The sequence below is a fragment of the Bufo gargarizans genome, chromosome 11, assembly GCF_014858855.1.
Source record: "Bufo gargarizans isolate SCDJY-AF-19 chromosome 11, ASM1485885v1, whole genome shotgun sequence".
Classification (NCBI taxonomy): Eukaryota; Metazoa; Chordata; class Amphibia; order Anura; family Bufonidae; genus Bufo; species Bufo gargarizans.
Genome location: NC_058090.1, coordinates 90351930 through 90366028, shown reverse-complemented (window position 1 = coordinate 90366028; position 14099 = coordinate 90351930). Strand labels below are relative to the sequence as shown.

Here is a 14099-nt window from a genome sequence, read left to right as displayed (position 1 = left end):
TAGAAGGAACCATGGGCTATGATCTTCCTTAACTATATTTACAATAAATATTAGATCAAGAACCCACCTTTGATCTTGACCTCCACCATGGCGTAGTCATCCTCGATTCCATGTTGTACATGACATCGGTAAATCCCTGAGTCATTGCGTATCAGCTCCCGTAGGACTAATGTGACATCATATGCTGAAGCTGAGTATTCAGGAAGAGAGGCTCGAGATTTGTACCCCTCACTGATCTTCACTTTGTGGCCCCTGGCCACTAGGATCTCCTCTTCTTTACCATTGGAGATAAAGGTCCACTTTACTCGAGGTGTGGTCAAGACAGCTCGGCGCCCAATGCCAACGTCTTCTGGTTCTGAGTGGTAGGTGATATGGCATGGGATGGTGAGTGTGCCAGACAGGACAGCTTTGGTGGTAGAATTTTCAATCTTTACTTTCAAGCTCTTGTAATTCTCTAGACAGGAAAAGAGTATGGTATTAACTCAAGAAAGATGGCAATGTATCATGCCAAACCACACTTGGCCACCACAATGTACATTATACCACACAGAAAATTGAGACACCTCATTTTTCAGCAAAAAAGGGGAATTTGGAAAATCTGGGTCACTGCTCATGTTGGCTTTCTTCAATTATAAAACCACCATTAAAGTAGACCTGTCATCCTGACATAAAACCAGGCCAAGACATCAAAGCAGAACATTCCAGAGTCTTCCAGACTGCGAACAAGAACATCAGTTTTATTAACCTGTTATTTCTCTTTCAAAGTTCTACCCATTTTACCATTTAACTCTACATCGGAGGTTGGGTAACTTTTTGTTGTAGTAATCCTGAATTATTTGTAGTATTTTCCAGAAACAACCAGAGCTGTATTCACAGTTCTAATATACTATTGATAGCTGGCCCCTGCTGGTTCTTCATCTGTGAAAAGCATGGCAAGCTGTGGTGTATTGCGAATATTCTGGACATTGCACTAAGTGGTGTACATATAGGAGAGGGGTCTCCAAAGCTAAAATTATAATAGCCCCCATTGTGGTTAATAAAAACAAAAGGGATTAAAAGACCATGGCTGGATCACCTCTCTCCAAGGGCCCAGTATTAGCCATATGATCATGATGAGCATACATACCATGCAGGCAGCCATGTTATGGAGCCCCATGCTCAATGGACGAGAATGAATATATATTTTCACTGGATTGGTTAAAACTCAGAAGAAGAAGGACCCATGATCATGGTTGTTACTATTGGGTCCTTCACTTTCAAGATGTTAAGGGGGGGGGGGGGGGGTCAGCAAGCAGAATGGTAAATACATCATCACCCTTTATTAGATCAAGGCATTAGACCAATCACATAACATTAAACAGTCACTGGATTTAAGAGTTAACTGTGTGATCCTTCACAGCTGTAAAATATATTAGTGAGAACCATTGTAAAAATATTAAGATGACTCATTCTGGTCTCCATGAGCTGAATTACTATTCATTTTTTCATCAAAGACATTGTAACACACTACATATAACTGTGACCTTCACTCGATGTACTTTTACTGTATGAATCAAGATACTGATTCAGCTTTCTTCATCTTTCCTCTAGGCTGCTCCTACCATGCGTGAACTAAAAAAAATGTGTGCGTGTTAGGTCACGTGGGTAGTCCAACCTCATTGTATGAAAGTCTCCTTCTAAGGTGGCCATACACATTAGTCTAAAATTGATCAAAAGGGACGCTTTCAACCAAAACTATCGTTCATCAGGCGAAATCTAACTATGAACATCATTTTAGCAGACCATTATCATCAGAAAAGAAGTTGGCCATGTTGAATATTTTTGTTTGATAGTGGGACGAAAGATCTTTTGCTCAAAGATAGATCTTTTGTGGACAAAAGGTATTCCTTTGAAAGAACTTTGCCAGAAAGATCTTTCAACCATCTTCCAGATTCATTGAACGTGTATGGCTAATTTGATCAACCTTAATGGTCATTGTAGACTAAAATGTGTATGGCCATGTCTACGAAAAGAACATCTACCAGATGTTTGTTCAGCTGTTGTTCAAACATCAACCAACTTCTAACTAATGTGTATGGCCAGCTTTAGAATGAGAGAGAAGGGAAGTGAAAAGAAAGAAAACAGTCTGCAAATGTATGCGAAAGGGTTGACTAGGTGGTGATCAAACATAGCTCTCCATAGCCTTCAAAATGGCTGACCATGGTTGGAACTTCAAAAGTCACTACAGAAAGCCCACATGTAAGAAATGTAATACATTTTATATATATATATATATATATATATATATATATATATATATATATATTTTATGTATATTTTCTACCTATGGCCTGTTGGGGAGACCTTTATAATGAGGATTCTTCTTTGTGACCCCTATGATAATATTGATGACTTAATTTACTGAAATGAGAGGAGACAAAACTTAACTTGAACCTCCGTCAGTGTCCGATGTTAAAGCTTGTGCGGTGAGACCCCACAGGAAGAGGAGCAACAAGTATAACTTCATTTCAGCCTGTAGGTAACAGAAATACTCATTGGTAAACATTACATTATCCAGGACACAATGGACATCAATACATGTACTATTTCACATAAGTAAAGCTGTTCTGATTGTAAGTGATTATAAGTGGTGTACCCCAAGGTTCGGTCCTGGGTCCCCCATTATTTAACTTATTTATTTATTAATGATATTGAGGATGGGATTAATAGCACCATTTCTAGTTTTGCAGGTGACACCAAGCTATGTAGTACTGTGCAGTCTATGGAAGATGTCCACAAACTACAAGCTGACTTGGACACTCTGAGTGATTGGGCATTAACTGGGCATTAACTTGGCAAATGAGGTTCAATGTGGATAAATGTAAAGTTCTGCATCTTGGTAGTAATCATCTCTGTGCTTCATATGTCCTAGGTGATGTAACACTGGGAGAGCCATTTGTAGAGAAGGATTTGGGTGTCCTTCTAGATCATAGACTAAATAACACCACAATGTCAATCAGCTGCTTCTAAGGCAGGATATTTATTTAACTCACTAATATAGTACTGACATACTCTGCAGCACTTTACAGTTATTCTCATCTCCAATGGAGCTCACAATCTTAGTTCCCTATCATTATGTCTTAGGAGTTTTGCAGGAAACTCATGCAAATTTGTGAAGACCATACAAATTCCATGCAGATATTGACCATGGTATAATTCAATTCTAGGATCCTAGCACTACAATGCGCCAGTTCTAACCACTGAGCCACCATGCTGCCTATCATGTGTTAAAATATGCATTGACTCGCAAGGCAGGGATGTAATATTACCACCTTACAAAGCTTTGATGCAGCCTCATCTGAAATATACAGTTCAGTTCTGGGGACCAGTCCATAGAAAGGATGCCCTGGAGCTGAAAAAAGTACAAAGGAGGGTGACTAACCTGAAAGGGGCATTGAGGGTCTTAGTTATAAGGAAAGATTAAAACAATAACATTTATTTAGTCTTCAGAAGAGATGTCTAAGGGGAAGGGGGGGGGCATGATTAACCTAAACAAATATATAAATGGGCCATACCAAAAAAATTGTGAAAAGCTGTTCCACGCAAAATCCCTTAAAAAGATAAGGGGGCATTGTCTACGTCTGGAGAAGAAAAAGTTCAGTCTCCAGCGGCATCAAAGCTTCTTTACTGTTAGAACAGAACATCTATGGTATAGTCTACCTCATGACGCAGTCACAGTAATCGGTTCCAAAGCCCCAAAAATGTCATCCAAGAGAATGATAAGAGAAATAAGAGAAAATAAAGATTTAAGACAAATAAGCAGATAACTAAGACAAATAAAACAAGTCCTTACATATCACAGTCAGAAATAGCTGCTAGCGATCAACTAATACTGCTATTTTACCAGGAAAGTTGCCTTGATTGGTTGGATCTGAGTCTGAGGCATTGTATGTTGAATCTAGTTTCAATTTACGATGGGTCAGAAAAGACCATTGTATGTTGAAAATATTGTATCCTGGATCCATTGTATCCGGAGGGATCACTGTACTTATAAAAATGTGTAGAAATTTGGGTCTCACTCCCCTTTCCTAAAATTCATATCACCACACATCCCTTGGTTGGACATGATGGACTTATGTCTTTTTTCATCTGTACTATGTAACTATGACAACTGACCTTGTGAAAAAAGGTACTTGCTTCTCATCACTCCAAACGCAAGGTACAAAAAGTTGGCCGTGCTATTCTTTTCCCTTGGTTGGGCTTCTTGAACATAGGTGGAAAGTAGCCACGTTGTCTATCTGCGCTTGCCATGACCGTAAGGAATCGGCTAGGCCCAGTAGAAGTATTTACCTACAATAGTATGTACAACCTTCAACACAAATTGGGTTTGGCTAGTCTTACCATGAACACTACACAATTCAAAGGTAGCTATAGGCTTTAGGCTTCTCATAACTCCCATCATAAATCCAAAGAGTCGGCCATGCCATGCTTATCCCTTGGTGGGCTCCTCCAACATAGATGGTAATTTGCCATCTTTTAACTTTTGCCAAGACCATAAAGAATGAACTGGGCCCATTAGAAGTCATTTTATACAATAGTCTGCACTACATAGATTGTGTTCAGTTATGCTTACCATGAGTGCTATATAATTTGAAGGTAACTATAGGCTTTATGCACATCGTGTAAAGCTGTTAAAGTCTTCAAAGACATTAGGTGCAGTGTAGAATGAGTGATTATACAGCCACAGCTCCCACCTTTAACCTTACTTACAAGAAAATGTAAAACCTCTACTGGAAGCGTCTGTGACTCCACCAGAGTTTGTGTGACAATCTCACATAATGTGATGCCATTATGGTACAGGGCAGTATGGTATGGGCAGATCAGTCTTCCCTGGTCCATACAATTTACTCATGATGTGGTTGCTTGCATGTTCAACGAGGGGTATACAGTAGTTAGTCCGTTTCCTATTGCAAAACTTGGAATGGGGTCCGAATAGATGACATCAGACTAAGCAAAGATAAAAGAGAACATGGGAGGGGAAGATCAAGAGCAGGTTCCTTGTGTTATTTCTCCTACCCAACACAAAGTTCAATTGCCAATTAACAAACAGGTAACAATGAAACTCTTCCTTTTGTAGGAAAAACATCATAACTGAACATTTGAAAATAATGCATCATGATAAAACTATATGAAAAAAATCTAATACTACATTTCCATTCCACTATATTTTAATATTAAAGCTCAGTCATTATTGGTGTCCACCATGGGGTCATCAATGGATATTTTGACCTGACATGAGTGTTTCTTTGAGGGTTATTGCCCCTTGTATATTCATCATAAGAAGATATTGAAGCAGTAGTAGTATTTCCTTACAAAAACAATTTTCTTCCCAAGCATTCCCATAGCCTTGCTTTGTGTAAAGAAACAGCCGAGGGCAGGGTGAATTGGCCTCCACACAATGGTGAGATACTTTCAATAGACCACCAATCCATAGACTGCTGACAATGGAGGAGGCGAGGAGCTTTTTAGAATTCTGTTCACGCCGGTTACTATGTGAAGCTCCTTAGCAGTCGTTATGGTCAAAGTCCACGGTTAACACCGGCGATCACAAAGAATCTTTCTTAGAAGTAATGAATGGTGACAAAGTCCTTTCATATTTGTTTGCTTTTTTTGAACTGGTGTCAGAGGAAGACTTGATCATAATGTTCCTTTTAATTTTATGTCCAAGAAATTTGGATATCTGTAGCATCATGTCTACCTGGATACCTTGTCCAGCTCACAATAGGTATGGGATAATTAAGGGTGTTCAGGTAAGTGTTTTCATTAGGCAAGGTTCCCAGTAGGGGGCACTTTTTTAGAAACTGAAAGACTGATGTAAAATCAACATAAATTAAATAAATATTTTTCACTCCGTCAAGAAAATGTAACTTTCTTTAACATAGATGAAGCTCCATAATCTACTACATGGCAGTCGCTTTATAATTAAGCTAGAACTGGACCTGTGCCTCACATGGATCCAGAGATCTCCTCATTCATAGGTCCTATTGTTCTACTGGATTTATTTCAAGATGGCAGCTCATCGCTCATGCCCTTTCTCAGGGAATGTCTTTTTCTGCTGCAGCTGGTGGCAATTGAAGGAAGTAACTGAACATGTGTATCCACCTCGAGTGAGGTGGCCAGAGAAAGTAGGAAAATAACTAACATCAGGTGGCACTATAGAGACAGATTTTATTGAATAACTCAATGGCTATACTAAATTTCTAATTACATACAATTACAAAAGTATTCAGATCTAGGTGCTGAGTTAAAAACTGTAGAATATTTTTCGTGGAACAACCCCTTTAAAGGAAGTTTCTTTAATTGAAATAAAATTATGGGTAAAGGAAGGAAACTGACACAAAAATGTTTAGGCATCAACCTGGTATTAAGAGATCATAAGACATCACAAATATGTTTTGATGCTGAAGGTTGCTTTTCCACATAAGATGAGCCTAGTAATAAAAATAACCCCTTTGAAGTGGTGGCCGAAGGAAATTCAAGTTACCAATCTGAGGACTAATAGGCTATTTGGAAAAAATCGCTAACTAGATATTACTAGGTTGACATCACATGAGGCTACTGTGACCGACTCCCAATGATACCGATATATAAGTATTTATGTTGCATCCGGTAGCCTAAGACACACAAGGCTCTAATGTTGGGCATCTCTCAAGTCATAGAGGACATGAAGGCATAGACTGATACATGAGGGAATGTCTCAATGAAAGGAGCCGTCGCCATAACTAGATAATCATTAGTATTCAGATGGAGTTACTTCCCAGTCTTAGTGACCACAATGTAATTCGAAACATCAGCTGCCCTGACCATCCCCACCATAAAGAGACCTGCCAAATACTGGGTTCCCTTTGTTAAAGAGATTTTTTTTTTCCTTTTTCCAAGGCAACGTGGCAGAGGATAAAATAACCCTTAAATCCGGCAAGGATGTAATTCAGGAGCTCTCCAGAAGCTTCAACGCAGTTTCCTCTTACCTCAAGTGCCAAAAAGACATTATTCACCTAGTTAACTGGTATTGCTGGGAGCATAATCTATTCAAGATGTCCAGTGTCTGGCAGTGATCGTAGGCTGAAATTTTGCTGTAAATCCTAGCAAGTCTAAAATTAACTTCCCTAAAATCCCTGTGTAATCCGAAGAGGAATATGGCCCATAAAAAAATCTTCCATAGCAGAAAGGTGATATTATATGCCAAGGAAATGAGGAGAACAGGGCAATCAGTAGACCCAATATGGGTGGTGAGTGAATTAGGTTTTTAGATAAATCACAATGCCAGGCGGTGAAGGAGATATAGATTGAAATTCTGAGCTACACTAATAGCCCCATGTTGTCAATGAATCTACCTCAGCACTGAATACATGCCAAGCCTCTGAGATAAGATCACAGACAAATAAAGAGACATGGCGACTTTCCAGTAGAAAACACACATCTTCTTGGCAGCAACAATTGATGCATGAAACCAAAAGCTTGTCTCATACAGACAAAATCTGTTATTTCCAAAACCTACAAGTGACGAGATAAATGTTCCTATGTACACAAATATAACTACTATAAAACTGCCTCCTATGTGAAATAATATAACTACTATAATACTGCTCCGATGTACAGGAATATAACTACTATAATACTGCTCCTATGTACAAGAATATAACTACTATAATACTGCCTCCTATGTACAAGAATATAACTACTATAATACTGCTCCTATGTACAAGAATATAACTACTATAATACTGCTCCTATGTACAAGAATATAACTACTATAATACTGCCTCCTATGTACAAGAATATAACTACTGTAATACTGCTCCTGTGTACAAGAATATAACTACTATAATACTGCCTCCTATGTACAAGAATATAACTACTATAATACTGCTCCCTATGTACAAGAATATAACTACTATAATACTGCCTCCTATGTACAAGAATATAACTACTATAATACTGCTCCTATGTACAAGAATATAACTACTATAATACTGCTCCTATATACAAGAATATAACTACTATAATACTGCTCCTATGTACAAGAATATAACTACTATAATACTGCTTCCTATGTACAAGAATATAACTACTATAATACTGCTCCTATGTACAAGAATATAACTACTATAATACTGCTCCTATGTACAAGAATATAACTACTATAATACTGCCTCCTATGTACAAGAATATAACTACTATAATACTGCCTCCTATGTACAAGACTATAACTACTATAATACTGCCTCCTATGTGAAATAATATAACTACTATAATACTGCTCCTATGTACAGGAATATAACTGCTATAATACTGCTCCTATGTACAAGAATATAACTACTATAATACTGCTCCGATGTACAAGAATATAACTACTATAATACTGCTTCTATGTACAGGAATATAACTGCTATAATACTGCTCCTATGTACAAGAATATAACTACTATAATACTGCTCCTATGTACAAGAATATAACTACTATAATACTGCCTATGTACAAGAATATAACTATTATAGTACTGCCCCCAGGACACTGGTACTGGTAAGACATCTGGGAATTCTTGGAGTCGGGGTTCACCATCATTTCCCTCTAACACAAGATACACAGGTCAGGCCTTTAAGAGAAGGAATGTTGTCAGTTTTAGACATAAAGGGGCAAAAGAAGATCTACCTGACAGAAGGTGTGTGGTCAGAGACATGTTGTTTAACCAGATGCGCTTCCTGACAGCCAACATCCTGACAGTAATAAACCTCCCAGACAGACAGTGCTATGATATTAGCTTTAAGCTCATGTCTGATCTGGACTGGTTCTGGGCCCACTACACCCGGGTCAGAGAAATTGAGGGGGTGGAATAAGTTCAGCATTATTACCATCTCTAAGCCTGATAATGTAAATGTTACCATCATTTTCTGGAATGAGTCTGTCCGCCCTCAGGATATTATCATCTGGCTCAAGAGGCATTGTAACCTCAAGTCGAACCTGACCAAGACCAGGGCTGAGGATGGAATCTGCACCGGGAGGTGGAGGGTCCTGGTTACATTACACCAGCACCAGAACATCACCCATCACCTTCCTAATTCCTTCTTCATTGGCCGGGAGAAAGGTGTTTGTTTCTATGCTGGTCAGCCCAGGCTATGCTTTAAGTGTGGGAAATCAGGTCACGTTACGAGTGTGGCCTGTGCGGGGACATCGGCCACGTGAGCGCCACCTGCCAGAACATAAGGTGTAAACTGTGTGGTAAAATCGGTCACCCCCATAGAGACTGTCCAAAAGCGTGGCATAACATCTGGAGAGATCTCTCTGATGAGGACTTGGTGGAAGGGGTAGATGGGGAGCAGAAGGAGGCGTTATTGTCAGGGTCATTGTACACAGTACCAGAAACCCCACCCATAAGTGGTACTGTGCCGGACAACCCACAGGCAGGTAACACTGAGAAGGACATGGAGGTTGTGGAGCAACCTGTAGAGCATCCAGTGTCTGTCTCTTGTCCTAGCACACACCACTGGGGAAAATAAAAACCTTAAAAAACAGAAAAAAAATAAAACCAGCCGAAGGGTTAAGGGTGCATGGACCACTGTCCAAAAACCTACTAAAATGAGAGTTGACAGACAGGCTGATGTAACTGTAACAACAAATACAGTGTACTGTCTGAGTCAGATGGAGAGGCAGAAATAGAGAGAGACCCAAGAGGGGATCCTCCCACAAAAAGGAGACCTCTACATGCCGAGTCACAGTCTGTAAGGGTTATGGAAACTGGTAGTCATCAAGACAACTCTGACTCTGATTTATGATGATGGGGGTTATTTTTCTTCTTCTTCTCCTGATGGCAGACTTTCATCTTAAAGTGGTCACTAGTAATGTGATCATCATTAGAGTCAGAAGGACCATAGATGTTGTCTACAAACACCTGAGATACCTCAAGGCCGATGTGTTTTTCTTGCAGGAGACACGCTTAAACACCTTAGATCTCATAAGAGAGGCAGAACAAGAATGGCAGTCTGGTCCATACTTTTGGTCGATGTCTTTGGATCCTTATGCCGGGGTTACTATCCGTGATGTAATTGTACATAGACTAACGGAGGTCTTGATGGGAAGGTGCCTGCTGCTAGAGATTACCATCCGAGGTAGAAGACTTTGTGGGCCACATACAGTTAGGAAAAGGACGCTAAGGGACGCGAAAGGACATTAAGCCATACTTATTCACTTCCATTCCTGTTATCATGGCTGGAGACTTTAATGTCACCACTACAACCAGTGACAGGCCTAGTGGTAGACCCCTTACTAGGGACTGTAGGGTCCTAAACAATATTATTCTGCAGGCCGGCCTGTCTCATGTTTTTGTACAGGGTGGTAGGAGGCCAAAATTCAGTTACACGTGTGCAGGACGCTGTAGTAGGATAGACCTGGCTCTGGTGAGTCCTACTGAAACTATCAGTGAAAGAAGGGAAAAGACAGTACCTTATTCTGATTATTTGGCATTGTACTTTTGTTTGGGTGCCACTAAGCATCCAGATCTTCGTAGACGGCTATGGAAACTGAATTCTAGTCTTTTAGTTGATAACTCTATCAAGGAATACATTCACTCTTTCTTTCAGAATCAACTTGGCAGAGTGTATTTCTATGATAACATGGCTGACTGGTGGGAGGATGTCAAGAAGGAGATTCCTCTTACAAAGACTGTCAATTAAGAGGGGGAAGAGTAAGTATGGCTAGTATCTGAGACTGCGCAAAGAATCGGCGTGTGGGGATGACCAACAAAGGATTGACCGGCTGAAATCTGAGATAAGGCAGTATCAGTACAGCAGTTACACCTCCCTGTTAGCAGAACGGGATTATGGGTCCTCAGGGGCTCCAGATCCCTTTGAGAACTGCCGTGAGTGTGTGGCTAAAAAACTGATCACAGGTCTCACTGACTCCCAGGGTGTTTTACAAGAATCTCGGGAGGGTATCCGGGGAGTGGTGAGATACGACTATACTAACTTGTTTCAGAGGAAGGCTTTGGATAAGGAAAAAGTGACCCAAGTCTTGGAGGCAACTCCAGGACCTGATACTAGAGATTTGGACTTTTCTCCTTTAACAGCAGAAATAACGGTGGAGGAGATAAAAGAGGCGATTGATGAGTTATATCTGAAGAAGGCACCAGGTCTAGATGGTATTATTGCAGAATTTTATAAGAAGTTCAGAGACCTCTTAGCTCCAATCCTCATGGATGAATACAGAAATTGTCTAGAACATCACATGATGCCTTCATACACGAGGGTGTCCTCGTTAATTCTCCTGTCTAAAGGGAAAGAGACTTCTGATATCAAGAACTGGAGGCCGATTGCCCTCTTGAAGATTTTGGCAATAATTCTGTTCTCTGTGTTAGTCTGTTTGTCCCGGGCACTATTGGCAGGCTGTCAGTTTGGCATAGTTAAAGGGCGGAACATCTCTGGAGCAGTCATCTTGATAAGGGAGATGTTTGAGAGATGTAAAGCTTTGAGGTGTGGGAGATATGTTGTAGGTCTGGACCAGGCTAAAGCCTTTGACAGAGTAGACCATGAGTATATATGGGCCACTTTATCAAACTACGGTATTCAGGACAATTTGTAGATTGCCTCTCTATACAAAGTTTTCAGCCAGAGAGCTTTCCTCTGATCAATGGTTGGCAGGGCGACACTTTCAGGGTTGCCCATAAAGCCCACTGCTGTATGTGTTTGCCTTAGACCCATTCCTGAGGTCACTGCAGAGTGTGATTTTCAGGGGGTGCCGGGCCCCCATTGCTTGCCCCTGGATGTTGTTGCCTACACGGATGATGTGACTTTGGTGATATCTGAGTCTCGTGAGGTGGAGATGTTATCTGCTGCCATCAGAAGTTACTCTGAGGCCTCAGGGTCTCTGGTCAACCTTGAGAAGAGTCAAGCTTTCTGGACATTGGATACTGACCCTGATTTTGATCTGCCACAGTTTGCAAAGGCCTCCACCCTTATTAAAATTCTTGGGGGTTAAATTTGGTAGGGAAGATAATGCCAAACTAAATAGGAAGAAAAAGTTTAGTGCCTGAAATGTAAAGGTTCAGCGATAGAAAATCTAAAGGCTGACCTATAGAGAAAGGGTTACTATGTTGAAGACTTACCTGGTCCCTATGTTCTTGTACATCTCTGTCGTCTTTCCCGGCTAGGCTCTTTAACCTGTTCTTCCAGCTGTAATGGGGAAACAGGTTGAACCCAGTAAAAAGAGGGATCACCTACCTACAGAGGAGAGAGGGTAGGCTGGATAAGATAAATCCAAGGGTGTTCTTTGACTCCTTAAAAGTTAATTTTGATGACCTGGACTCAAACAACTATCCCCTGTGGATGAATAGCAGGGACTGGATATTACCTTTTTCAGAATCTTGTAAGCGAGGTGGCAGTCTCAAGAAGGGCCAATTGACTCGTGACTAAATCCCCCAGTATCTGGACTATGGCATAAGATGTCTGAAGAAATGGGCTATAGACAAGTCTTTCATTGAGAGTAAAACCAGGAAAGATCTATACTCCAGAGTATGTAGGACTTTCTACTGTTTACAACTAGTACTACAGACTATTAAACCACAACCTTACAGTATAGTCTGAGGTTTCTCAATGGACCGAGGCTGCCCCCTAATTCTGTGATATCGCCTAGCTCTCATTGCAGGGAAAACTGTCAGTGAGAAACTAAAATTCCTCAGTGTGTCAGATCGCATGTGTCCCTTAGGTTGTCAGCAGGAGGAGACTATGCTTCATTTTATCTCAGAGTGGTGGGGTGGACGGAAAATCTGGCATGAAATAGCAGCCAAGGTAAAACCCCCATCATTACAGGCCCTAAAATACCCAGAAATCCTTTATGGGGTAACATCTCAACATTAAAGGGGGGATCATATATCTGATAATCACTATCATAAAATATTACCACTGGCAAACCAGAACCCAAGTGTCCATCCGTAGCGAGCCATTCCATATACATACCACAGCTATAAACCTCATCATGTCAGAAATCAGGTTCATCCGGCCATTAGAGGTCAGGAAAAAGGGAAAAACCTAAAACTATGGAGGAACGTCCCTCTGACTGACGGTTCAATTGAATGATGTGACTGTGTTTGTTTTCTTATTTTATTTTACCTTCTTTTTTTTTTTCCTGCTTTAGCTAAAATTTTCTTTCAAGTTACAGTTAATATTCTTGTTATTTTCTTGAGGAAAATGATGAAAAAGTATTTCTGTATTTATGTTTGTTTTATGCAAATAAAAATTGCCTCCTATGTACAAGAATATAACTATTATAATACTGCTCCCATGTACAAGAATATAACTACTATAATACTGCCTCCTATGTACAAGAATATAACTACTATAATACTGCTCCTATATAAAATAAAATAACCATTATAATACTGCCTCCTATGTACAAGAATATAACTACTATAATACTGCCTCCTATGTACAAGAATATAACTACTATAATACTGCCTCCTATGTACAAGAATATAACTACTATAATACTGCCTCCTATGTACAGGAATATAACTACTAAAATACTGCTCCTATGTACAAGAATATAACTACTATAATACTGCTCCTATGTACAAGAATATAACTACTATAATACTGCTCCTATGTACAAGAATATAACTACTATAATACTGCCTCCTATGTACAAGAATATAACTACTATAATACTGCTCCTATGTACAAGAATATAACTACTATAATACTGCTCCTATGTACAAGACTATAACTACTATAATACTGCTCCTATGTACAAGAATATAACTGCTATAATACTGCTCCTATGTACAAGAATATAACTACTATAATACTGCCTCCTATGTACAAGAATATAACTACTATAATACTGCTCCTATGTACAAGAATATAACTACTATAACACTGCTCCTATGTACAAGAATATAACTACTATAATACTGCTCCTATGTACAAGAATATAACTACTATAATACTGCCTCCTATGTACAGGAATATAACTACTATAATACTGCTCCTATGTACAAGAATATAACTACTATAATACTGCCTCCTATGTACAAGAATATAACTACTATAATACTGCTCCTATGTACAAGA

The 14099-nt window shown here is 39.7% G+C and overlaps 1 protein-coding gene across 2 annotated transcripts in view; it reads right to left on the bottom strand.

Annotated features, from left to right (window-relative positions):
• The window catches only part of BCAN (brevican), a 43545-nt gene that overhangs the window by 12134 nt on the left and 17312 nt on the right, over positions 1-14099 (bottom strand). The window contains exons 1-3 of one of the 2 annotated variants that reach the window (XM_044271986.1): positions 4156-4236; positions 2428-2512; positions 68-454 (exon numbers count right to left, since the gene is read on the bottom strand). In XM_044271986.1, the coding sequence (XP_044127921.1) occupies positions 68-454; positions 2428-2506 (466 nt within the window). In that variant the 5' untranslated portion in view covers positions 2507-2512; positions 4156-4236. Of the gene's footprint in view, positions 1-67; positions 455-2427; positions 2513-4155; positions 4237-14099 lie in introns of those variants that run through there. The other variant, XM_044271985.1, reaches the window with a different exon arrangement.